The sequence below is a fragment of the Dryobates pubescens genome, chromosome 29, assembly GCF_014839835.1.
Source record: "Dryobates pubescens isolate bDryPub1 chromosome 29, bDryPub1.pri, whole genome shotgun sequence".
In the NCBI taxonomy this organism is placed as follows: domain Eukaryota; kingdom Metazoa; phylum Chordata; class Aves; order Piciformes; family Picidae; genus Dryobates; species Dryobates pubescens.
The window spans coordinates 12,040,267-12,066,785 of record NC_071640.1 but is presented as its reverse complement, the minus strand read 5'-3'; the positions used below and the strand labels follow the sequence as shown (position 1 = coordinate 12,066,785).

General features: G+C 53.5%; 1 protein-coding gene across 1 annotated transcript; it reads left to right on the top strand.

Annotated features, from left to right (window-relative positions):
* Positions 1-388: 388 nt before the first annotated feature.
* Positions 389-18,601, top strand: ZMYND19 (zinc finger MYND-type containing 19). Its single transcript, XM_054174536.1, has 6 exons — positions 389-528; positions 824-883; positions 2,576-2,682; positions 14,453-14,593; positions 16,307-16,487; positions 18,453-18,601. Exons 1-6 carry the CDS (start codon positions 478-480, stop codon positions 18,594-18,596), a joined length of 684 nt encoding a protein of 227 aa, XP_054030511.1. The 5' UTR covers positions 389-477; the 3' UTR covers positions 18,597-18,601.
* The last annotated feature ends 7,918 nt before the right edge of the window (positions 18,602-26,519 follow it).

The following is a 26,519-nucleotide window of genomic DNA, read 5'->3' as shown; positions in this document are numbered from 1 at the left end:
GCCCCGGAGCTCTGCGGCGCCGGGGTACCCCTGCTCCGGGCGCCTCCGCTCCGGGCCCCGCGGCACCTTTAAGCCCTGCCCCCCCGGCTCGCGCGCCCCGGTGCTGGTGGCACAAAGCTTCCCGCGAACGTGACGTCACCGCCCGCGCCTCCTCTCTCCCGCTCCCGAGACCCTCGCCCGCGCGCGACGGCCTCTCCAGCCTCCCCCCTCCCTCCCCTCCCCTTTTCCCCACGTGACCCTCCGCCGCGCCGCACCGCGATTGGCCGAGCCGGCGGCGTAGTAAGAGCGACGCGGCGGCGACGCGGGCCGCCATTGGCCGAGCGCCGGCGGGTGGGAGGTGGTGCGGCGCCCCGCCCCCCTCCCCCGGGTGTGCGCGAGGCGGCGGCGCGTGGCAGCGGCGGGTCCCGCCGGCGGGCGCTGAGGGGAGCGCGCGGCGCCGCCACCCCGGCCCGCGCCGGCCCGGGCCCCGGCCCCGCCATGACCGACTTCAAGCTGGGCATCGTGCGGCTCGGCCGGGTGGCCGGCAAGGTGAGCGCGGCGTGGCCGCGGCCTGAGGGCGCCGCGGGGGGGGCGCGGCCGGGTGCTGCGGGCCGGGCTCGGCCCGCGCCGGGCGGAGCGGCGCGGCGGGGTCGGGGGTCGGGGCGGGAGCGGGGCTGACGGGCCCCGTCGCCGCTGTGGTCGGGGTGGGGTGGGAGGGAGCGGGCGGCGCGGGCGGTTCGGCCGGTGCCGCCAGGAGGGGAGGGAAGGGGAGGGGAGGGGAGGAGGGCGGGCCGTGCCGGGCCGTGCGGCCGCGCTGACGGCGTGCGGCCGCGGTGTGTTTCAGACCAAGTACACGCTGATCGACGAGCAGGACATCCCGCTGGTGGAGAGCTACTCCTTCGAGGTGAGCGGCCCCGGCCCCGCTACCCCCGCCGCTCCCCGCCCCGCTCGGTGCCTGCCGCTCTCTCGCTGCCGCTTCCCCGGGGGCCGGCCGCGTCCCGCCCGCGCTCTGCCCGCGCTCCGCCGCTCCTGGCTGCCGGCAGTTGTTTCGTTTCGCTTCTTTCTGGTCTCGGGGTACCGAGTCTCTCCGCTCTGCTCCGCGGGCCTGGTTGCCGTCGCCTCCCGGCTCGGCGGTGCCTGCGCGGGGTCTGCCGCGGGGCCGGCGCTCGGCGGCGGAGGTGGCAGCCAGCCGCGGCCGAGGGCTTTGGGTTCGGTGCGGCACGGCCGGCAGCGCCGCTCCGGCATGGAAATCCCGGCAGGAAAAGCCCCGTTGGGTTTGTTGTTTTAAACGAGCCTTATTTGAACGAATTAATTAATGGATAGAGAGTGTTTTTGTCTCCAGTTTTCGGTTTGTATGCTTTTTGACAACCGTTAGTTTGTTTTCCCTCCTTTAGGGGTTGGCAGACATTGCAGATGTTCACCTCACACACAGTCTGGGCTGGGAAAACCTCATTTTATTGTCGGTGAATGTGGGAGCAGAGGAAAAAAATGTCCCTTAACATCCCCTGGCAGAGGGTCACAGGATGATAGGGGTTGGAAAGGAGCTCTGGAGAGCTTCAGTCCTGCAAGCCCCAAGCTTTGAAAGAAAGAATTCTCAGTGGCAAGAATCCACTAAAATCCTCTAAACCTGAGACTTTTCTGGAGCAGGGGCCATAGAATCATAGAATTGTTAGGATAGGAAGGGACCTCAAAGATCATCCAGTTCCAAGCCCCCTGCCATGGGCAGGGACACCTCACACTGCAGCAGGTTGCTCACAGCCACCTCCAGCCTGGCTGTGAAAACCTCCAGGGATGAGGCTTCCACCACCTCCCTGGGCAACCTGTGCCAGGCTCTCACCACCCTCATGGGGACCAACTTCCTAACATCCAATCTCAATCTCCCCATTTCTAGTTTTGCTCCATCCCTCCCAGTCCTATCCTTCCCTGACACCCTCAAAAGTCCTTCCCCAGTTTTCTTGTAGCCCTCTTCAGATACTGGAAGGCCACAGTAAGGTCTCCTGGGAGCCATCTCTCCTTTGCCCAGTGCCCACAGCTCAGTGGGTGCTCCAGAGCCGCTCTCAGTTGAAGTGCTGTGGCAGTGCTGCTCCCAGAGTCCACCCTGGCTGCCCCTTGCTCCTCTGTGGAAGCTCACCATAAGCTTGTGTGGTCACTGAGGGTGCTGACACCTGAGAGCAGCCAAAGTTTGCCCAGTCCTCAGTGTAGTTGCCGAGTGTTGGTGCCAGCCCCAAGTGGCCGGGTGGAGCAAAGGAGGAAGCAGCACTGCTGTCACTGGCAGCCCCTAATTAATTAGTGTAAAGCAACACTGGAGTGAAAGCCTTGGTGATGGGTCTGTGCCAGAGCAGAGAATGGATCCTGCCCCTGCAGCTCACAACTGGGTGGCTGCTGTCCTTTGTCCGGGCAGGACTCCTGCTGCTCCCTTCCTCCCTTTCCATCTTGAGGAACAATAGCAGAGCTGCTTGGGTCCTCTTGAAGCAGCTCCAACTCCATTAAGGTCGAGTGACCTCTAGGAGCAAGCCTTAAATTGGGTCCTTCCAGGGGAAGACCTGTGCCCTGCTGCTGGGCTGTGGGCGTGCTGACAGCCTTGTCCTCTCGCCAGGCTCGGATGGAGGTCGATGCCGACGGCAATGGTGCTAAGATATTCGCGTACGCCTTCGACAAGAACCGCGGACGGGGCTCCGGCCGGCTGCTGCACGAGCTGCTCTGGTGGGTACCCCCAGGGAGCCACCCCCGAGGCCTTCTCTCAGGTGGAGTCTCAAGAGAGTAGAATTCACCAGGTGGGAAAAGACCTTTGAGCTCATCCAGTCCAACCTATCACCCAGCACCATCTGATCAACTCAACCATGGCACCAAGGGCCTCAGCCAGGCTCTGCCTAAACACCTCCAGGGATGGGGACTCCACCACCTCCCTGGGCAGCACATTCCCAAGGCCAATCTCTCTTGCTGGGAAGAACTTTCTCCTCACCTCCAGCCTAAACCTCCCCTGGCACAGCTTGAGACTGTGTCCTCTTGTTCTGGTGCTGGGTGCCTGGGAGAAGAGACCAACCCCCACCTGGCTACAGCCTCCCTTCAGGGAGTTGCAGAGAGCAAGAAGGTCTCCCCTGAGCCTCCTCTTCTGCAGGCTAAGCAACCCCAGCTCCCTCAGCCTCTCCTCCCAGGGCTGTGCTCCAGACCCCTCCCCAGCTTTGCTGCCACCATCTCCTGTGTTGTTGACTTCTCTGCCTGTAATAGTTTAAGTCCTCTCAGGGGACTTCCAACTACTCAGCTGGAAACCCAGCACAGGGCTTGCTCATGGCTCTGACTGTGGTTTGGTTTTGCACTGAGCCTTCCAACAGCTGTGTCTCCCTAAAAATGCTATTCCTGGGGAGAGCAGTGAGAGGTGAGTATGGTTGTGTTTAAACCAGAGGAGTCCTAGAATGGGTTGGGTTGGAAAGGACCTTAAAGTTCCATCTAGTTCCACCCCCCTGCCATGGGCAGGGACACCTCCCATCAGCCCAGGCTGCTCAAGGCCTCATCCAACCTGGTCTTGAGTACCTCCAGGGAGGAGGCAGCCACAGCCTCCCTGGGCAAACCTGTGCCAGAGTCTCCCCACCTTTACTCTCAGCAATTTCTTCCTCATCTCCAGTCTCAATCTCCTCTCTCCCAGCTCAAAGCCATTGTTCCTCATCCTGGCACTCCCAGCCCTTGGCAAAAGTCCCTCCCTAGCTCTCCTGGAGCCTCCTTCAGGTACTGGTAGGCTGCTCTGAGGTCTCCCCAGACCCTTCTCCACCTCTGTTCTGACTTCACTTTATAAGCTCTAAACTACACTTAAATATTACAGTACCAAACATCTGGCTGAGCTTTCTTTATGCTGCCAGGTCACTTTTATTCCCCCAACTAGTCTCTGGGAGACAGGAAGAATATCAGAGCCTATTATTATTGTTGTTATTTACAATCTGCTCATTAAATGTGGATTTTAACCTCATCTGTTAATGTTTAATCCTGTTGCACATACAGCTAGGGCAAAAAATCATTGCAAGGCTGGCTGCAGTGTGTGGGGCAAATCACTCTCAGCTCCTGCTAACTGAACCTCACACAGTCAGCATGGTGCTCTCTAAGCAGAGCCCAACATCACCTCCACATTGCTCCAGCTGACTGTTGGAGGCTGTGCAGGTGATGCCAGCCCTGCTCTTTGCTCATTGTGCAGCCCCAGCCTCTTCTGGGTGGTTTGACTGAAATTAGGGAATAATTCTAAGGTGCTCAGTTAGGCAGTTCAAGTTGTGTCACTCCCCTTTGCCCTGCTGGAACAAAAATGCCTGAGCATAGGGGTCTCTGGAAGTCACAGGGGTGAGGTATGAGCTGCCTGGCAGCAGAGCTGCTAAGGCAAATACTACAACTAGAAGATGAGGAGCATTGCAATTCTGCAGCTAGGAAATGAGGACTACTTCAACTTTCTGAGGGCTTGGTTTGCTCCCTGTGAGGGAGTACACTTTGCTGTGATCTTTAATGACAAGCTGACACAGGACAGGTCAGTAGATCTTTGTGACTGAGCCTCCAGCTGCCTTCAGGGAGTCCTTTGGCTACAGGTGCTGTGGAACAGCTGCTGCTCCTGAACAGATCACTTGTGCTTGTCTGCACTGGGGACTGCTTTGAAAACCAACCAGCCAGTGGCAGATCATGGAATCACAGAGCTGTCAGGGTTGGAAGGGACCTCAAGGCTCAGCCAGTTCTCAACCCCCCTGCCATGGCCAGAGACACCTCACACTACAGCAGGTTGCTCACAGCCACCTCCAGCCTGGCTGCAAACACCTCCAGGCATGAGGCTTCCACCACCTCCCTGGGCAGCCTGTGCCAGGCTCTCACCACCCTCATGGGGAAAAACTTCTTCCTGACAGCCAATCTCAATCTCCCCACTTCTAGTCTTGCTCCATCCCCCCGAGTCCTATCCCTCCCTGACACCCTCCAAAGTCCCTCCCCAGCTTTCTTGTAGCCCTCTTCAGATACTGGAAGGCCACAGTAAGGTCTCCTGGGAGCCTTCTCCTCTCCAGCCTGCACAACCCCCACTCTCTCAGGCTGTCTCCATAGGAGAGCAGCTCCAGCCCTGCAGACATAGCCCAAGAAAAATCCTCTCTGTCTGCAAAGATGCCTGTGGTAGGTTGAGAGAGGGCTTAGCTCTCCCTCCTCCACAGAGTAAGAAACCACAGCTAACTCAGTCGAAGAGCAAAAGCTATATATTTACAAGCATATATGGAAAGCAGGTTATATATAACACAATATATACAGGTATTTACAATATATACACAGAAATACACAGCAAAGACAAATAACACAACAAAAATCCCTCCCTCAGGGAGGGATCCCCTCTTTGGAACCCCCTCTCTCCCCCCCTTACCTCCCTTTTTCCCCAAAAAGGGGTTAGAGAGAGAGAAAGGCAAGTTACTAAGGAAAAGAGTTGTTAGCAAGCTTCAAAAGCCCATGCAGGATTAGTGTTTGCTTATCTGAAGGCCAAGTCCAGCAGTTCGCAGAAGAAGCAGGCAGGGAGAACAGGCTGAAACACCAAACTCCCCCAACTCCCAAACCCAACTGAACTGAGGAAAAAATTTTCCAACCGCTTCACAATCTAAAGCTGAATTTTTGTTTATCAACCAATGAAATTCGTTTAGAATATCAGAATGTTTTGGTTCTAGTACCAAAAACATTAGCCAGTGTGTTCCAGCAGTGTTTGTTCTTAAAGGCACAGCCTCAAACGACCACAGTCCACCCCTTTCTAAACAATTTCATTGGCTGTTCGTACTGTCCATCCAATCCAGAACAATATTTACAGTTCGTAAGTTAAGTTCATCGTCCATTCTGGCTATACTCAGATGTAGATGATTCAGAAGTCCAAGAAAATCCAAAATCAAGAAAATGGAAAACAGTTTGTCTCTCCGCAGACGAAGCGAAGAAAAAGGGAAACAGGGACTCAGGGACTCTCAGTTGACTCAGGGCTCTCAGGGTTCTCAGGGTTCGTGCACCGTAGATTCCTCAGGGACTCTTTCCTTTGGACGCGCTGTAGCTGTACAACATTCTGAAATTAAACTCTCTCAGCTAAAGTTAAATCTCTTTGTGGAATACACTGAATTTCACCATTCTCTTGCATTACCCAATAAGTGTGACCCGGACCTTCTGCTGAAACCACCCCTCGGACAGGTTTAGCCTCTCCTGAGGGCGAAAATACCCAAACAGTTTTACTTAACAGATTCTTTTCCCTAACAACAGGAACTCTATCACCTTCTACTCTCCGTAGCAGATCTGAATGTGCTGGTCCAGCTCGGTTCACTGAACCTCTACTATTCACCAGCCAGGTTGCTTGTGCTAAATGCTTTTCCCAGTTTTTCAAAGATCCACCTCCCATGGCTTTGAGAGTGGTCTTCAACAAACCGTTGTAGCGTTCAATCTTCCCTGCAGCTGGTGCATAGTAAGGAATGTGGAAAATCCACTCAATACCGTGCTCTTTTGCCCAGCTCTTTACAAGGTTGTTCTTGAAATGAGTTCCGTTGTCTGATTCAATCCTCTCTGGAGTTCCGTGTCTCCACAGGATCTGTCTCTCCAGACCGAGAATGGTGTTGCGTGCAGTTGCATGTGGGACTGCGTAAGTTTCCAGCCATCCAGTGTTTGCCTCTACCATAGTAAGCACGTACTGCTTACCAGAACGAGAACGTGGTAAAGTGATGTAGTCAATCTGCCAAGCTTCACCATACCTGTACTTGGACCATCTGTCACCATACCACAAGGGCTTAATTCGCTTTGCCTGCTTGATAGCAGCACAAATGTCACAGTCATGGATGACTTGTGTGATAGCATCCATGGAAATGTCTATGGATCTGTCACGAGCCCACTGGTATGTTGCATCTCTGCCTTGATGTCCTGATGAATCGTGAGCCCACCGAGCTAAGAATATCTCACCTCGGTGTTTCCAGTCGAGATCAAGTTCAGAGTCCTTGTCTACTTGAGAAACTCTTGCAGCTAGATCTGCCTGATGGTTGTGCTGCTGTTCCTCAGTAGCTTTGCTCTTGGGAATGTGAGCATCAATGTGTCTCACTTTCACTGGAATTCTCTCGATTCGATCAGCAATGTCTTGCCACAGGTCGGCTGCCCAGATGGGTTTTCCTTTCCTCTGCCAGCCATTCTTCTTCCAGTTCTTTAGCCAACCCCATAGAGCATTGGCTACCATCCATGAGTCGGTGTAGAGATAAAGCTTTGGCCATCTCTCACGTTCAGCTACGTTGAGAGCTAGCTGGACAGCTTTTACCTCTGCAAACTGACTGGATTCTCCTTCTCCATCCTTCGCCTCTGCAACTCGGCGTGTTGGACTCCACACGGCAGACTTCCACCTTCGCTTGTTCCCGACGAGACGACAGGAGCCGTCTGTGAACAAAGCATATTTCTTCTCATCATCAGAAAGGTCATTGTAAGGAGGAGCTTCCTCAGCACGAGTTACTCTCTCCTCTGGAGGTTTAGCACAGTTGGTACCTTCAGGCCAACTCGAGATCACTTCCACCAGACCAGGTCTTTCAAGATTTCCCATTCGAGCTCTCTGTGTTATCAGGGCCATCCACTTAGACCAGGTGGAATCTGTGGCATGATGTGGTGTGGAACCTTTGCCTTTGAACATCCAATTCAAAACTGGCAATCTGGGAGCTAAGAGAAGTTGTGACTCAGTTCCAATTACTTCAGAAGCTGCTTTCACTCCTTCATAGGCAGCTAGAATCTCTTTCTCTGTTGGAGTGTAATTAGCCTCTGAACCTCTGTAACCTCGACTCCAGAAACCAAGAGGTCGTCCACGTGTCTCACCTGGAGCTTTTTGCCACAAGCACCAGGTTGGACCATTGTCACCTGCAGCCGTGTACAAAATGTTCTTAATGTCTGGACCATCTCGCACAGGTCCCAGACCCACTGCTTGGACTACTTCTTGCTTTATCTGGTCAAAGGCTGCTTGTTGCTCAGGTCCCCAGTGGAAACTGTTCCTCTTTCGAGTCACATCATACAGAGGTTTCACAATCTGACTGTATCCAGGAATGTGTAGTCTCCAAAATCCCACTATCCCCAAGAAACGTAGAGTTTCTTGCTTGTTCGTGGGATTTGCCATGGTAGAGACTCTATTTACCACATCCACTGGAATGTGTCGGCGTCCATCCTGCCACTGCACTCCCAGAAACTGGATCTCTGTGGTAGGACCTTTCACTTTGTCTCTCTTGATGGCAAAACCTGCATTCAGGAGAATGTCCATGATTTTGTTACCTTTCTCGAAGACTTCCTCAGCGGTTTTACCCCAGACGATGATATCATCGATGAACTGGATGTGTTCTGGAGCACCACCTTCCTCCAGAGCATCATGGATTACTGCATGACAGATGCTGGAGCTGTGGATCCAGCCCATTGGCAGTCTGTTGAAAGTGTACTGGATTCCTCTCCAGGTGAAAGCAAACTGAGGCCTGCATTCCTCTGCTATGGGAATAGAGAAGAAGGCATTAGCAATGTCTATGGTAGCATACCATTTGGCCTCTTTGGATTCCAGCTCATACTGGAGTTCCATCATGTCTGGTACTGCTGCACTCATAGGCGGAGTTACTTCATTCAGGGCTCGGTAGTCCACTGTCAGACGCCAGTCTCCATTCGGCTTTCGCACAGGCCACACTGGACTGTTGAAAGGTGAATGAGTTTTGCTGATGACTTTCTGACTCTCCAACTGACGAATCAGATTCTGAATGGGCAACAAAGAGTCACGGTTGGTTCTGTATTGTCTGTGATGCACAGTCCGAGAAGCAACCGGCAACTTAATGTCCTGAATCTTGTGTTGTCCCACAACTGCAGATTCATCAGAAAGCTCAGGTCTAGCAGACAGCTTCAGTTTTTGTCCATCAATTTCTACAGAAGCTACTCCAAAAGCCCATTTGTAACCTTTAGGGTCTTTGAAACGCCCTTCTCTCAGAAAATCAATTCCCAAAATACAAGGTGCATCAGGTCCGGTCACAACTGTATGCTTTTTCCATTGTTTACCAGTTAAGCTTATATTAACCTCCACTTTACTTAACTCTTGAGATCCACCAGTGACTCCCAGAATAGTTATAGACTCTGATCCCTGATAATTTGATGGCAATATGGTGCACTGAGCTCCTGTGTCAACCAAGGCCCTGTACTTCTGAAAGTGTGAAGTGCCAGGCCACTGGATGTACACATCCCAATAGATTCTGTTATCTGTATTACCCCTCTCCTCCCCCTGGCGGGAGGCAGGGCACCCCTAGTTATGGGGAACATGTCCACAGGTGCAACGAGCACACTGTGCAGTGTTAGAACTGGAGTCACTGTTGGAGCTACTAGAGTTGTCCTGGGGAACTGTAGAAGTAACAGCTACCCTTCTGGTATTGCTACCTCGGGTTCTGCCACTTTGCAGTTCTCTCAGTCTCCTGAAAAGATTAGAAGTTGGTTGACCATCCCACCTGTTCATGTTCTCACCAAACTGATCACGCAGGGTAATCCAAATAGTCCTACGTGACTGCCTTGGTGGTCTGTTTTGGTTTGATCTGTTTTGGAATGACCTCCTTGGAGGATGTCTATTCCTCACAGATGAAACCTGTACCCACCTGGAGGAAGAATTGGAATCATCTCTTTGTGCCAATTGGGAGATGGTGTTTTTAAATTCATCCTTCAGCTCTTTCATGCAATTCTCCAGTTTTCCAGACAGAGTTTCAATGGCTGAAACCAAAGAAACACGTGTCATGCTATCATCCAATTGTCTCAATTGATCAGTGAATTGGCCAACCGTAAGAGGAGCTCCACCATAATTTCTTGCTACAATTCTGCTTGCCAGAATGTTTGCATAATTGGAAGGAGCAAGCTTGATGAGCTTTTTAGTAAGACCATTTCCTACAGGAACATCATCAGGATTCAGAGATTCATGTTCACCATAGAGTACCTCTCTAACAGCAAATTCTCTCAGACGCTTGATTCCCTCATCTATGGTAGTCCAGGGCTTAGGATTCCATGGAAGATCATCTCGGGAAGGGTATCTCATGAGAACCGCCATTAGAAGGCGTATCCACAGATTAACCTTACCGAGAGCCTTGCCTAGATGTCTATCTATTCCATTATCCTTTGAGAGAGTTCCTAGCTGGGCTGCTGACTTGTCTCCAACCATTAGAGCTGGAGCACCTGTATCATAGCATCTACCAAGCCAAGCGAGAACTGGCTCCTTATCTGCTCTGAGATAGTCTTTTCTTACATTTCTAAGCTCCTCCCGGGGTGAAGAGCAGTCGGTTATGTCATCTTGTTGCTCTTCTGCCTCCTCTTCCTCAACTTGTGGTCCAAGCAACCTTTCTGTCACTCTCTCAAGGATCCCTTTAAGCTGAGAGGCACCACCACTAGCTGCTGTCCTACCAAGAGATGCATCTCGATCCTCTGATGATCTCAATAACTCAGCTATATTTTTAAGACAGATTTTCTCTTCCTCCCCAGCAGAAGAACCTTGCTGTGCATCCCCGTCAGCTCCTGAATCAGCTTTAGTCTTACCCTTCCTTGTTGTTAAAACTGCTACTTGCTTTACTGGAGCTGTGTTTGGGTTTCCAGCTGCCTTATTATCAGAAGCTGATAAGCTTTGAGACAGATTAGTTGCTTTGGAGGACGCTTCCGCTCCTGCCATGGAAGAAGGAGGAAATGACTTTGCCTCGTTAATGGTGGCTGCCTGGGACACAGGAGCCGCCATGTTTGGGGCTACTGTAGCCCCTGGCTGCTTGTCAGAATCATCACCATTGCTATTCAGAGCTGCCTTGCCGATTGACTTTTTAGCTTTATCTTTAACTGACACAGATTCTCCATTATCATCCTCACTGGATGTTCCTGAAACAGAGCTAGGGTGGCGTTTTCGTCTCTTAACCCTCCGTTTTATAACAAAACATGCCTTGGACACTTTTTTCTCCCGGTACAGTGCTACCAACAAATACACATTAATTATCATCATCAGCAGGACTACACACATCAAGAAAATCAGCTTTGGATCCCAGCCATCACTTAAAATTACCCTTTCACCGAGCGGAATCTTAAACTCTTTTATCTCAATAGGGAGTGTGCTAGATGTAACATTCCTGCACTTTTTAACATAAAAGAATTCCAGGCACTGATCATACAGAAGCCGAATCTTGCACTTAAACCACAAATATAATTTTTGCATTATATATTTACCTATCTTATCGATAATCATACCCAGGCAATACTTGTAGATCAATACACCAAAGACCGAGAAGAACAGACGCTCAAAAAGCCAAAACACCTTCATGTTTGCTCGTTCGACTTAAGCAAGCAATAAATCAAACTAATTTGTCACCAAACCCCGAGTTGGGCAGCCAATAAATGTGGTAGGTTGAGAGAGGGCTTAGCTCTCCCTCCTCCACAGAGTAAGAAACCACAGCTAACTCAGTCGAAGAGCAAAAGCTATATATTTACAAGCATATATGGAAAGCAGGTTATATATAACACAATATATACAGGTATTTACAATATATACACAGAAATACACAGCAAAGACAAATAACACAACAAAAATCCCTCCCTCAGGGAGGGATCCCCTCTTTGGAACCCCCTCTCTCCCCCCCTTACCTCCCTTTTTCCCCAAAAAGGGGTTAGAGAGAGAGAAAGGCAAGTTACTAAGGAAAAGAGTTGTTAGCAAGCTTCAAAAGCCCATGCAGGATTAGTGTTTGCTTATCTGAAGGCCAAGTCCAGCAGTTCGCAGAAGAAGCAGGCAGGGAGAACAGGCTGAAACACCAAACTCCCCCAACTCCCAAACCCAACTGAACTGAGGAAAAAATTTTCCAACCGCTTCACAATCTAAAGCTGAATTTTTGTTTATCAACCAATGAAATTCGTTTAGAATATCAGAATGTTTTGGTTCTAGTACCAAAAACATTAGCCAGTGTGTTCCAGCAGTGTTTGTTCTTAAAGGCACAGCCTCAAACGACCACAATGCCCCTGATGGATTGTGTGCTTCTGGGTCAGGTGGAGTGAGTGGGCTCCTGTTGGGTGCTATTGCAGCTGAAGCAGATTTAGAATTGTTCTTAAATCAGCAGCTCCCTTTGTTCACTTGCAACAGAGAGCTGGTAGCAGCTGGAAGCTGCTGCAGCTTCAGGAGCTTCTCCTGCTCCTCCTCCAAAGTCCATCCCTTCTGATCTCTGCAGAAGGTGAACTGAGGCACTAGATGGGAAGCAGGATCAGGAAAATGCCCAGGCTGGCTGCAGCTTTGGGGGTGCTGGAGCCCTGGAGCAGGCTGCCCTGAGAGCTTGTGGAGTCTCCTCTGCAGAGCTTCCAACCCCCTCTGGCCATTGTGCTCCTGGGCAAGCTGCTGTGGGTGCCCTGCTTTAGTAGGGGCTTGGACTGGGTGAGCTCCAGAGGTCCCTTCCAGCCCTCCCCCTGCTGGTGTTCTGTGACAAGCTCAAAGCAGACCTCCCTGCAGCCTTGCTTGTGCTCCCTGTGCTTCCAGGGTGGGCTGTTAGCTCCTTCAGAGCAGGATTTGAGTGTCTCTGGCTAGGCACCAGCAAAGTAAGCCTGCCACCTTTTCCTTGCCCTGCTCCCTGTCTAGAAATCCCAGCTGGCTGTGTTCTGGATGGGTGCAGTGCAGTTGGGAACATGGCTGCAGCATCAGCAGATTAGTCATGAGTATCACTAACTGCATCTTCAGAGAGCTCCAAGAGCTGATTTCTGCCTAAAAGCTGCTCAGTGGCCTGGGCTTGCCACTGGGTGTGCTCAGCAGTTCTGTTAGGGGCCCTGCCTCCCAAGGGAGCTGCTGGAAAATGAAAGTGCCAGTATCCAGGGAAGCCTCTGGGATGTGTTGGGTTACATGTTTTGCCTGGCATCTGGTGGGAGAGGTAGAAGCTACACCTCTGCAGGAGAGCTGGCTGCATTCCTCACTGTGAGGGTGCAGCAGGCTGCCCACAGGAGCTGTGGATGCCCTGTCCCTGGAACACTCCCAGGTCAGGCTGGATGGGGTTCTGAGCAGCCTGGGCTAGTGGAAGATGGGACTAGGGGAGTTGGGACTAGATAGTCTTTAAGTCCCTCCCAACCCAAAGCATTCTGGGGGCAGTGAGGCTGCCTCTTCTCTGTGCCTTTCTGCAAGGGAGCAGGCAGGTTCTTCCAGGAGCCTGTGCTTCCCTGCACATTCCTGATCAGCTTCTGGAGATGGTCCATGCTGCCTGCTTTCACAGTGTGGATCTAGGGGAAGGAGTGGTGCATGCTTGTGCAGTCAGAGGCTGCTTCCTTGTCTGGAGACAAGGAACCACCCTTAGCATGCCAGTACCAACTGTGGCACCTCAGTCAGGTGGGGTTGTGTTGACTCTCAGCAGTCATCAGCCAGGCCCAGATTCCTCCTTCTGTTTTGTCCTTTGTCACTGGAAGGAGTAGGAGCTGACAGTGGTGTGGACAAGGGCTTGTCCAGCATGAGGCAGAGGGGCTCAGGGGCTGGGGGGTTTGTTTGCTGATGGGGTTGTGGGTGCAGAGTTAGGCTTGCCAGGCTCTGTGCCACTCTGCTGTGTTTTCCTGGTGTCATGAGCAGTCCTCTCTCCCCAGCTCCAACCTTCCTGAAACTATCATTGTCTAACCCATCTCTGAAATGTTTCTTAACTTGATCTCAGCCTTCTTTCCTCCCTTTCCCCCTCTGCACTTTGTTCTTGGTTCTTGTGGCAGCCCCATTCCTGGAGACATTCAAGGCCAGCCTGGATGAGGCCTTGAGCAGCCTGGGCTGGTGGGAGGTGTCCCTGCCCATGGCAGGGAGGTTGGAACTGGATCATCCTTAAGGTCCCTTCCAACCCAACCCATTCTGTGAATCAATGAACTTGCTACTTCATGAAACAGAGCAAGGACTGATGATAAGGAGGTGGAATGGGCAGTGGAAACTGCTAGGAGGCAGTAGGGCAGGCTTGCAGCGAGACTCAGTGTGCACCCAGCCTCCTTGCCAACAGTCCTGTGCTGGTTTTGAGCAAGTTTCAGATGGCTCTTGGTCAGTCATGGCAGGCTTTGTGCCATTAGAGTCTAACAATCATTTGCACACTCGATGAAGCCTGTGGCTTGTGAAGAGCCCTTTCTCCCTGAGCGCCACACTCTGACTTCACACCCCAGCCCAGCTGCCTGGCAGCATTTCCTCTTCAAACAGTCAAGCAGCTCTGCTCTGGGGGACACAGCACTGCCTGGCTGCCCTTGCAGGAGCTTTGCAGTGTGCCTGCAACTTGAGCAGACCTTGATTGCCTTTTGATTCAACCCCTTTGGAATGGAAACAAGCTCCTGGAACAAGGCTCTTCCTCCTGGGAGCTGAGGAAGCCACAGCAGCCGCTGTAGGCATCCAGGTTTCCCTGTGTCTGGTTCAGTCTCAGCTGTTTGCAGCAGGCTGGGATACATCCAGCCTTTTGGAATTGGGGGGGGTTCTTGGCTTTGGAGTCTTGCCCATGGCTCACCTTGAGGTTGGTTTGGTCTCCTGCAGGGAGAGGCACCGGGGAGGCATCGCCCCTGGCTTCCAGGTGGTGCATCTGAACTCGGTGACCGTGGACAACCGCCTGGACAATCTGCGCCTGGTTCCTTGGGGGTGGAAGCCCAAAGCTGAAGAAATCTCCAGCAAGCAAAGGTATGGCAAGGGCTGGCAGGGAGGGGCATCAAAAAATGGGTTGTCTCCTTCCTGGAGTGGTGGTGAGAGTTCTGGAATTGCTTTGGTCGGAAAAGACCTTTATGACCACCCAGTCCAACCGTTCTGTGACTCTGCCGAGGCTGGTGCGAAGCTGTGGCCCTCAGAGCCACATCCCTGCCTCTGAAAAGCACCTCCAGGGGTGGGGACTCCACCACCTCCCTGGGGAGCCTGTCCCAGTCTTGGAGAACCATTTCAGTGCATAATACCCAACCTAAACCTCCCCTGGTCCAACTTGAGGCCATGTCCTCTCATCCTGTCACTTGTTACTAGGGAGAAGAGACCAACCTCACCTGGCTCCAGCCTCCTTGCAGGGAGCTGTAGAGAGCAATGAGGTCTCCCCTCAGCCTCCTCCTCTCCAGACTTAACAACCCCAGCCCCCTTCCCCCCCAGCCCCTTCCCCCCCAGCCCCCTTCCCCCCCAGCTTTGTTGCCCTTCTCTGGACCTGCTCCAGCCTCTCAATGTCCTTGCAGTGAGGCCCTCAAATCTGAGCCCAGTACTCAAGGTGTGGCCTCACAGTGCTCAGCACAGGGGCATGGTCACTGCCCTGCTCCTCCTGGCCACACCACTGCTGATCCAGGCCAGGCTGCTGGTGGCCTTCTTGGCCACCTGAGCACTGCTGGCAGTTCTCATCTTGGCAGAACCTTTTGTGGTGTCACCTGCACTACACACCTTGGCTTCCTCTCTTGTGGGGGCAGAGTTAAAGCTCACTGCTGGTGTGAGCTGTGAAGGGACCATCCAACCCCACAGCAGTGTTGTGTAGGGGTCCTGCTGTGCCAGATGTCACTGCTGTGGAACAGGAATCTTCTGTTCCCTTCCAGTTCCTGGTGGCATCTGGGCAGGCTGTTAAGTCTGCAGGTTTTACTGGCTTGTGACTGTCATCAGGCAGTGAAATTCTGACACAAGCCATAGAAGCCTGCAGCTGCTAAGTGCTTGCACTTTGTGAAACCCAGCTGAGTTCCTGGGATCAGCAGCCAGCCCTTGTGGGCTCCCTTGCTGTGTTGCACTGATGTCAGTGCTCAGAGCACATCAGGCTCTGTGTCAGGATGGATTTGGTGAATCCAGGCTGTGACACAGGCCTGGTCATTCCTGGTGGAGGCTCTTGGAGTCAACATCCCCCAAGACACTGCTCTGGAAACCCACAAGCAGGGATGCTCAGGGCTTATTAAACTGCTTTTGAGAAGCTGCACTGAATGCCAGAGACTGACTGAACAGTTTGGGTTGGGAGGGACCTTGAGTTTGCATCCTGCCTTGGGCAGGGACACCTCCCCCCAGCACAGCTTGCTCAAGGCCTCATCCAACCTGGCCTTGAGCTCCTCCAGGGAGGCGACAGCCACAGCCTCCCTGGGCAGCCTGTGCCAGAGTCTCCCCAGCCTCACTCTCAAGAGTTTCTTCCTAATCTCCAGTCTAAATATGCTCTCGTGCTCCAGATGATTCTGGGAGCTCCAGAACCAGAGTTCAGGCCATGTGTACAGGGCTTTGCCTGGTTGCAGATGTTTTGGGGCAGGTGAGTCTAACATTTGTGTGTGGAGTAGCCTGAGACTCCAGAGGCGAAATGCAATGGTTACCCTGCTTACCTTATTAACTGATCTGGAATGAATGTCCCTGCATGCTTGCTGTGAGTGTCTGGAGCCAGTTTGTCCTTGTCTTTGCCAGGGAACAGAGCCTGTACTGGCTGGCAATCCAGCAGCTCCCCACAGACCCCATCGAGGAGCAGTTCCCCGTGCTGAATGTGACGCGCTACTACAACGCCAACGGGGACGTGGTGGAGGAGGAGGAGAACTCCTGCACTTACTATGAATGTCACTACCCCCCCTGCACAATGATTGAAAAGCAGGTATGGCCCCAAGAGCTGCCAGGGAGCAGGCAGTGCCTCAGGCTGCCCTGGCCACCAGGGGTTTGTCCTTGCCACCTAAAGCTTTACAAGTGCCACGCAGCCACTAGGAGCAGGCCTCCCTTTTAGCTCAGGTTTCCTTTGGCAGCAATCTTCAGCCCCTCTGACCATTTTCTGAGGGAATGTGGCTGTGAGCTGGAGCAGTGGGTGACCTTGGGGTTTAGAGGAAGGAGTGACATTTGCAGAGTGTACAAAAAGGCAGGTGGAAGTATTCCTCTGGGGACCCTGTGCTGGAATGAACAGGCAGCTGTGTGAGACCGGAGAAAGCGTTGTAAGAGGTTTTGAGGGCAGTGTACTCCAAACAGGACATCGTAACCTGTCCTGAGACAAGGGTGAACTTGAGTGGCTGCTCTCCTGAGCCCCTCTGCTTCTTCACAGTGGGTAGATGCAAGAAAATATAGTCAGAGAATGAGTTGTCCAAAGACTCTGCTTCCTTGACAGACAGACATAGAATCACAGAATGCTTTGGGTTGGAAGGGACCTTAAGGATCATCCACTTCCAGCCCCCTGCCATGGGCAGGGACACCTCCTGTAGGGGACTGTGATGAATCTGTGGAGTTCAATATTGAACTCCTCACCAGAGCTCTTCAGAAGGTCCACAGATTCATCACAGTCCCCCACAACCTCCCACCAGCACAGGTTGCTCAAGGCCTCATCCAGCCTGGTCTTCAGCACCTCCAGGGAGGGGACATCCACAACCTCCCTGGGCAGCCTGTTCTGGTTTCTCAACACACTCACTGCAAAGAATTTCTTCCTCATCTCTAGTCTCAGTCTCCCCTCTCCCAGCTCAAAGCCATTGTCCCTTGTCCTGTCACTCCAAGCCCTTGACAAAAGTCCCTCCCCAGCTCTCTTACAGCCCCTTCAGGTACTGGAAGGCTGCTCTAAGGTCTCCCTGGAGCCTTCTCCAGGCTGAACAGCCCCAACTCTCTCAGCCTGTCCCTATGTAGGAGGTTCTCCAGCCCTCTGATCATGTTTATGTCTTACCCTGGACCCTCTCCAGATCATAGAATCATGGAGTGGTCTGGGTTGGAAGAGACCTCTGAGGCTCATCCAACCCCCTCTGCAGTCAGCAGGGACATCCTCCACTAGATCAGGTTGCCCAGAGCCCTGTCCAGCTTCACCCTGAATATCTCCAGGGATGGAGCCCCAACCACCCACCATGAGCAAGATGTTATTTGTGGTGGGTGCAGAAGGCCTGATGCTGATGATCATAGAATCAATAAGGTTGGAAAAGCCCTGAAAGATCATCAAGTCCAATCTGTCACCCAACACCTCCTGACAGCTAAACCATGGCTCCAAGTGCCACATCCAATCCCCTCTTGAACACCTCCAGGGATGGGGACTCCACCACCTCCCTGGGCAGCACATTCCAGTGGCAAATAACTCTTTCTGGGAAGAACTTCCTAACATCCAGCCTAAACCTCCCCTGGCACAGCTTGAGACTGTGTCCTCTTGTTCTGGTGCTGGGTGCCTGGGAGAAGAGCCCAACCCCCACCTGGCTACAACCTCCCTTCAGGGAGTTGCAGAGAGCAAGAAGGTCTCCCCTGAGCCTCCTCTTCTGCAGGCTAAGCAACCCCAGCTCCCTCAGCCTCTCCTCCCAGGGCTGTGCTCCAGACCCCTCCCCAGCTTTGTTGCCCTTCTCTGGACACCTTCAAGTCTCTCAATGTCCTTCTTAACCTGAGGAGCCCAGAACTGGACACAGGACTCCAGGTGTGGCCTAAGCAGTGCTGAGCACAGGGCACAATGACCTCCCTGCTCCTGCTGGCCACACTGTTCCTGATGCAGGCCAGGCTGCCTTCTTGGCCGCCTGGGCACCCTGCTGGCCGCCGTGCAGCCCGCAGCGGCGGCGCCCGGGGCAGCAGCGGGGCCCTTGCCAGGCTCCCTAACGGTCTCTCCTGTCCTCCCCAGCTGCGCGAGTTCAACATCTGCGGGCGCTGCCAGGTGGCCAGGTACTGCGGCTCGCAGTGCCAGCAGAAGGATTGGCCTGCCCACAAGAAGCACTGCCGGGAGAAGAAGCGCAGCTGCCAGCAGGAGCTGGGCCCCGAGCGGTGACCGGGCGGAGCGCGGCTGCCCGCGGGAGCCGGGCGGCGCGGGGCCCCGGCGGGCGGCGCGGGGCTCCGGCGGGCGGCGCGGGGCTCCGGCGGGCGGCGCGGGGCTCCGGCGGGCGGCGCGGGGCCCCGGCGGGCGGCGCTCCTTCCCCCCGGCCCTTGGGACTCTTGCGTTTGCACAGTAACGACGGACTGCTCGTCGGAGCCGGAGGCACTGAAGAGAAAAACACAAACCAACCCCTGTGATGCTTGAGCAGAACGGCTTGGACTGGTGCTGTGGAAAGGGGCTTTGGGTCTACCCTTCCAGTATTATATTCTCAAGCAAAAAGACTACTGTGGAGGCTCCAGGCAGGAAGCTTCTCCTTATTTATATGTTAATACCTTTGTAAACTCATGTACAGTTCTTTTTTTGTTGTTGGTTTCTCTTTCTTTCCTGCTAGGACTCATTGACTGTACTGTTCAGGTGAGAACACTGTTGGTGGCTTCAAAAGTTGCAAACAAATGAAAAAAAAACCCCAAAAAAACCAAACCAAGACTCATGTAGCAAAAGCTTTCCCTCCTTTGTGGCTTTCTAGAAGTGTCTGTGGCAGGGGCAAGGCCTGAAGGCAAGGCTCTGGCCTCAGCAGTTAAGTCTGCAGAACTCTGCATGGAAGTTTCATTTGACAGCAAGCAAACAATCCACACACAGGGCAAAAAGGGGGAAACAAAGTAAAGGTTGGAATGAATCCTTGTCTGCTTCTGTTCCCTTCCAGCTGCTTCCAGAGCACAGTCACACTGGGGGCTGGGAAAAGCTCAGCAGGAAGCAGTGCAGCAGAAGCTGTTGGAGAGGCTCAGCAGGGAGCAGTGCAGCAGAAACTGTTGGGGAAGCTCAGGAGGAAGCAGTGCAGCAGAAGCTGTTGGGAATGCTCAGCAGGAAGCAGTGCAGCAGAAGCTGTTGGGAATGCTCAGCAGGAAGCAGTGCAGCAGAAGCTGTTGGGAATGCTCAGCAGGAAGCAGTGCAGCAGAAGCTGTTGGGAATGCTCAGCAGGGAGCAGTGCAGCAGAAGCTGTTGGGAATGCTCAGCAGGAAGCAGTGCAGCAGAAGCTGTTGGGAATGTTCAGCAGGAAGCAGTGCAGCAGAAACTGTTGGGGAAGCTCAGGAGGAAGCAGTGCAGCAGAAGTTGTTGGAGAGGCTCAGAAGGAAGCAGTGCTGCAGAAACAGGGAAGCTCAGTAGGAAGTAGTGCAGCAGAAGCTGTTGGGAATGCTCAGCAGGAAGCAGTGCAGCAGAAACTGTGGGGGAAGCTCAGTAGGAAGCAGTGCAGCAGAAGCTGTTGGGAATGTTCAGCAGGAAGCAGTGCAGCAGAAGCTGTTGGGAATGCTCAGCAGGAAGCAGTGCAGCAGAAGCTGTTGGGAATGCTCAGCAGGAAGCAGTGCAGCAGAAACTGTTGGGGAAGCTCAGGAGGAAGCAGTGCAGCAGAAGCTGTTGGGAATGCTCAGTAGGAAGCAGTGCAGCAGAAGCTGTTGGGAATGCTCAGCAGGAAGCAGTGCAGCAGAAACTGTTGGGGAAGCTCAGGAGGAAGCAGTGCAGCAGAAGTTGTTGGAGAGGCTCAGAAGGAAGCAGTGCTGCAGAAACAGGGAAGCTCAGTAGGAAGTAGTGCAGCAGAAGCTGTTGGGAATGCTCAGCAGGAAGCAGTGCAGCAGAAACTGTGGGGGAAGCTCAGTAGGAAGCAGTGCAGCAGAAGCTGTTGGGAATGCTCAGTAGGAAGCAGTGCAGCAGAAGCTGTTGGGAATGCTCAGCAGGGAGCAGTGCAGCAGAAGCTGTTGGGAATGCTCAGTAGGGAGCAGTGCAGCAGAAGCTGTTGGGAATGCTCAGCAGGGAGCAGTGCAGCAGAAGCTGTTGGGAATGCTCAGCAGGGAGCAGTGCAGCAGAAGCTGTTGGGAATGCTCAGCAGGGAGCAGTGCAGCAGAAGCTGTTGGGAATGCTCAGCAGGAAGCAGTGCAGCAGAAGCTGTTGGGAATGCTCAGCAGGAAGCAGTGCAGCAGAAGCTGTTGGGAATGCTCAGCAGGAAGCAGTGCAGCAGAAGCTGTTGGGAATGCTCAGTAGGGAGCAGTGCAGCAGAAGCTGTTGGGAATGCTCAGTAGGGAGCAGTGCAGCAGAAGCTGTTGGAGAAGCTCAGTAGGAAGCAGTGCAGCAGAAGCTGTTGGGAATGCTCAGCAGGAAGCAGTGCAGCAGAAGCTGTTGGGAATGCTCAGCAGGGAGCAGTGCAGCAGAAGCTGTTGGAGAAGCTCAGTAGGAAGCAGTGCAGCAGAAGCTGTTGGGAATGCTCAGCAGGAAGCAGTGCAGCAGAAGCTGTTGGGAATGCTCAGCAGGAAGCAGTGCAGCAGAAGCTGTTGGGAATGCTCAGCAGGAAGCAGTGCAGCAGAAACTGTTGGGAATGCTCAGCAGGAAGCAGTGCAGCAGAAGCTGTTGGGAATGCTCAGTAGGAAGCAGTGCAGCAGAAGCTGTTGGGAATGCTCAGCAGGGAGCAGTGCAGCAGAAGCTGTTGGGAATGCTCAGTAGGAAGCAGTGCAGCAGAAGCTGTTGGGAATGCTCAGCAGGGAGCAGTGCAGCAGAAGCTGTTGGAGAAGCTCAGTAGGAAGCAGTGCAGCAGAAGCTGTTGGGAATGCTCAGCAGGAAGCAGTGCAGCAGAAACTGTTGGGAATGCTCAGCAGGAAGCAGTGCAGCAGAAACTGTTGGGAATGCTCAGCAGGAAGCAGTGCAGCAGAAGCTGTTGGGAATGCTCAGCAGGAAGCAGTGCAGCAGAAGCTGTTGGGAATGCTCAGCAGGAAGCAGTGCAGCAGAAGCTGTTGGGAATGCTCAGCAGGGAGCAGTGCAGCAGAAGCTGTTGGGAATGCTCAGCAGGAAGCAGTGCAGCAGAAGCTGTTGGGAATGCTCAGCAGGGAGCAGTGCAGCAGAAGCTGTTGGGAATGCTCAGTAGGGAGCAGTGCAGCAGAAGCTGTTGGGAATGCTCAGCAGGAAGCAGTGCAGCAGAAGCTGTTGGGAATGCTCAGCAGGAAGCAGTGCAGCAGAAGCTGTTGGGAATGCTCAGCAGGAAGCAGTGCAGCAGAAGCTGTTGGGAATGCTCAGCAGGGAGCAGTGCAGCAGAAGCTGTTGGGAATGCTCAGTAGGCAGCAGTGCAGCAGAAGCTGTTGGGAATGCTCAGCAGGAAGCAGTGCAGCAGAAGCTGTTGGGAATGCTCAGCAGGGAGCAGTGCAGCAGAAGCTGTTGGGAATGCTCAGCAGGGAGCAGTGCAGCAGAAGCTGTTGGGAATGCTCAGCAGGAAGCAGTGCAGCAGAAGCTGTTGGGAATGCTCAGCAGGAAGCAGTGCAGCAGAAGCTGTTGGGAATGCTCAGCAGGAAGCAGTGCAGCAGAAACTGTTGGGAATGCTCAGCAGGGAGCAGTGCAGCAGAAGCTGTTGGGAATGCTCAGCAGGAAGCAGTGCAGCAGTAAGTGGAGCACAGGGTAGGGAGCATCTGGGGCCTGTGGCTGCCTTCAGAGAGGGCCTGCTGGGGGTCCCTGCTTGATCTGGTTTTTGAGCTGATTTGGCTTTCTTGGGGTGAAAGTTGCTGTGTAAATCTGTTGTGGGGGAGCTCAGGTCCTCAGCTGTGGCAATATGGCAGCCTTGATGGCTTCTCCATAGACAGCCAGTGTGAGCTGTTTCAAAGAGCTAACATTTGGCATTTGGGGTAGTTAGACAGTTTTTGATGAGAGGTCCTCAGCCCAAGCCTCACCTTTCAGGGGTTTTTTTATACAGTAATGAGTCAAAGTACTGCAGGGAGAGGATTTGTCCTGCAGAGCACATCCCTGGGCTTCTTTTCAGCCATTGTGCACAGTCTGAATGCTTTTGCTTTCTCCCTTTTTACCTTACCTGTGCAAGGAACAGCAGTGGTGGTTCACAGACTCACAGAACTGTCAGGGTTGGAAGGGACCCCAAGGCTCAGCCAGTTCCAACCCCCCTGCCATGGGCAGGGACACCTCACACTGCAGCAGGTTGCTCACAGCCACCTCCAGCCTGGCTGCAAACACCTCCAGGCAGGAGGCTGCCACCACCTCCCTGGGCAACCTGTGCCAGGCTCTCACCACCCTCATGGGGAACAACTTCTTCCTAACATCCAATCTCAATCTCTCCATTTCTTGTATTGCTCCATCCCCCCCAGTCCTATCCCTCCCTGACACCCTCAAAAGTCCCTCCCCAGCTTTCTTGTAGCCCTCTTCAGATCCTGGAAGGCCACAATTAGGTCCTCTTGGAGCCTTCTCCTCTCCAGCCTGCACAACCCCAACTCTCTCAGGCTGTCTCCAGAGCAGAGCAGCTCCAGCCCTCTGCTCCTCCTCATGGCCCTTCTCTGGACACCTTCCAGCACCTCCAGATCCTTCCTGGAGCAGAGGCTCCAGAGCTGGCCCCAGAGCTGCAGCTGTGGTCTCAGCAGAGTGGAGCAGAGGGGCAGAATCCCCTCCCTGGCCCTGCTGGCCACACTTCTCTTGCTGCAGCCCAGGCTCTGCTTGGCTCTCTGGGCTGCAAGTGCTCCCTGCTGGCTTCTGCTGAGCTTCTCCTCCCCCAGCACCCTCAAGGCCTTTTCCTGAGGAACTGAATGGATCATTTCAGTGCCAGGTGGTAGCCTTACTCCACAGTGCTCGAGGCAGAGCCCTTCTTGGAGTCCTTCACTGAAATAAGAATTTAGTTCTAATATTTTTAGTACAAAGCTGTAAGAATCTAACCCTTCCCAGCCCTTTGCCACCTCAGGCTGCAGCGCTGGGCTTGTCTGCATTCAGTTGGGTAGGAAAGGGAGCTGCTGGGGACTTCCAATGTTCAGTTCCCAATATCTGCACAGGAAGTTCTTAATAATTAACATTTGGGAGAGGTTTTTGGCTTGAAGCATCTTAGGAAATAACAAAGAGCTCCTGAAGCTCCCTGCTGGGAATGCCCTTGGTGGGCACCCTGGCAAGCTGCAGCTCCTAGCTCCTGGCCATACTGAAAGTTTTTTAGGCAGCCTAAAATGTCCTGAAGTAGGAAGGAGCTGAGCAGAACCTAATCAATTTTTTTTTTCCCCTTAAAGGGGAAACATTGAACTGCTTTGGATGGACAGAAAACAGGACAGAAGGATTTCCTTGTTTGTTGTTTGAGGTAATCCAGGGGAAAGGGCAGAAATGTTGGCTCTTTGCTCACCTTTTTCAGTCCCTCTTTTCCCTTCTTTTACCCCCAGGGTCACCAGCCTGAAGTGCAGGGGTTAAACACTTCTGCAGCCCTGAGCAGGGAGAAGCCTCAGTCCTCATCTGTGCTGTGCTGCTGCAGTGAGGACTAAGACTGCATGGGGCAACAGAGCAGCAGAAAGGTGAGGCTCCAGGTCAGGAGTCCCCAAAACTAGGTGCTTAGGGCAATCCTGATCCCAGTGAATGAGGTAGGGTAGGGGGTGGGGGTCAGGGGTGAAGCAGGCAGGGAGGGAAGATGATCCCTAGTTGTAGGTCTGTTAGACCATCAGCCCAATGAGAAGTGGCCTCCAGAGGGGGCTTGGTGAGGCTGCCCAGGTTCTGCCTTCAGCCTGTACCTTTTGAGTCCAGGCTGCCCTTGTGCCAGAGGAGGGAAGTGGCTGCAGGGACTGTGGCTCTCAGAAAGGTCCCAGGGACTGCAGCAGACATGTCCCCACCTGCAGAACTTGCTCATTGCTGTGGGAGGTTGGCTGAGCCAAGATCTGCCACAGCTGTAACTTGGAGGTCTTCCCTTTGTGTGAGGTGTGTCTGAGGGGAACCAGCTACACTTGGCCATGGCAGCCCTGCTTCTTATGACCTGTATGGCCCTTCAGAGGATGAAGCTCTCAGAAGTAGCCTCCTTTCCCCTCTTAAAGCAGGCTAACATGGCTGCCCTCACATGGGCCATGTTCTTGCAGCAGGCCTCTGCAGTACTCTTCTCATGGAGACACTCTCCATCTAAATGTTTCCAAGGAGCCAACTCCTCTATGCTCATGGAGACACTCTCCATCCTAAGGTGTTTCCAAGGAGCCAACTCCTCTATGCTCATGGAGACACTCTCCATCCTAAGGTGTTTCCAAGGAGCCAACTCCTCTATGCTCATGGAGACACTCTGCATCTAAGGTGTTTCCAAGGAGCCAACTCCTCTATGCTCATGGAGACACTCTCCATCTAAGGTGTTTCCAAGGAGCCAACTCCTCTATGCTCATGGAGACACTCTCCATCTAAGGTGTTTCCAAGGAGCCAACTCCTTTATGCTCATGGAGACACTCTCCATCTCTTTCCTGTACCTCTGTCTTTGATGCCTTGGTTCTCTGAAGCAGGAAGTGCTCTTTGTTTGCACACACCCCTGAATCACCTGGCACCAAAGCAAGGCCTAATGAATGAGGTTTCCTAGATAGAAACATCTGTTTGGAAGAGGAGCTGCAGGGGACTTCTGGGGAGTAATGTGGGCATGCTTGCTGGGCTGGGAAGTGTATGGAGAGAGAATGAGAGCAGTGGGTTTGGAGCAGAGTTCTGCACCTCCACACCCCCTTTTCAGCCATCTTTCTCTAAGCTGTGATGCCTGGGAAGCTGCTTGAGGATCTGCTGTCCACTTGTGCCTCCAAACTCCATCATGGTTTTACTCCATCATGGTTTTTGCTCCAGGCATGTAATGAAGAAAGGGAAAACAGGGGCTGTCACCACGTGGACAAACAACTGTGTCAGAGACAGGAAAGGAAGAGTTAAAGGGTTTGGTGGTGGAGGGAAGTCAACAGTTGGGTGCCAAATGTGTTGAAAGAGAATTGAGGAGAAGTAGTGAAGCAGGAGGGTGACAACATCCACTGGCTGACATAATTCATTGTGATTCTAAGGATATAATACAGGCTGAGTGAAGAATTGCAGGAGGGTCTTACAAGAGAGACTGGCAGATGAAGTTCAGTGTCAATAAATGTGGTGTTAGCTTGTGGGAAGCCATCAGAAGATGAGCCCCTGGCTGACTGTTTTCACTAAGCATTGAGTCCTTTGGGTTGTGAAACAGGCCTGCAGACATTGCTGCCTGGGGAGCAAGCAAAGAAGGCTCAAGGGAAGGACAGGAGAGCGGAGCCCAGCATCATGGCATCAGCTGGCTGTGAGCTGCATCCTGAGCGTGCAGATCTCGCCCTCCGTCTTGGAAAGGACTGCGAGGAAAGGGGGAAGGCGCAGGGCAGGAACCAGAATCCCCCTGTGGGCTGGGACAGCTTCTGCAAAGGCACAGCTATGTGTGCCACAGAATGGTGAGGGTTGGAAGGGACCTCTGGAGACCACCCAGTCCAACCCCCTTACTAAAGCAGGGCACCCACAGCAGCTTGCTCAGGATCACAATGGCCAAGGGGGCTGGAAGCTCTCCAGAGGAGACTCCACAGCCTCTCTGGGCAGCCTGCTCCAGGCCTCCAGCAGCCTCACACCAAAGAAGTTTCTCCTCCTATTCAGATGCAACCTCCTGGGTTCCAGTTTGTGCCCTCTGCCCTTGTCCTGGCACTGGCCCCATCCTCTTGCCCCCCAGCCTTTCGTTCTTGCTGAGCATTGCCCAGATCCCCTCTGGGGCTGCTCTTCTCCAGGTGCAACAGCCCCAGGGCTCTCAGCCTTTGCTCCTCAGAGGTCTCTGATCTGGAAAACGGAGTTACAGGGATATGAGGAAAGTCTTCAGAAGTGGCAGAGGGCAGATGCCACCGGGACACCGATGCTGGGTTGTCTCTAAGGAGCAGCACCCTGGCACCTCTCCGAGGTCTGAGCTGCAGGCTCCTTTCCGCAGCATGCGGGGGGTGATGCTGGGCTGCGATTGAACAGAGCGAGCTCACGGCAGGCTCCCTCGCCCGAGGGCAGCTGGGGACGGAGCTCGGCACGGCCCAGACCTTCTGCTGCCCACAAGCCCGGCCACGGCCACCTGGCAGCTCCTCCATGCCGGGCAGCGGCGCGGCCTCA

What these genes read in the sequence shown, in the direction of transcription:
- ZMYND19 (XM_054174536.1), top strand. Translation starts at nt 478, where the DNA reads ATGACCGACTTCAAGCTGGGCATCGTGCGGCTCGGCCGGGTGGCCGGC. An exon ending in TGGAGAGCTACTCCTTCGAG is followed by an intron (nt 884 to 2,575) that starts GTGAGCGGCCCC and finishes TCCTCTCGCCAG; the next exon opens with GCTCGGATGGAGGTCGATGC. An exon ending in GAAATCTCCAGCAAGCAAAG is followed by an intron (nt 14,594 to 16,306) that starts GTATGGCAAGGG and finishes TGTCTTTGCCAG; the next exon opens with GGAACAGAGCCTGTACTGGC.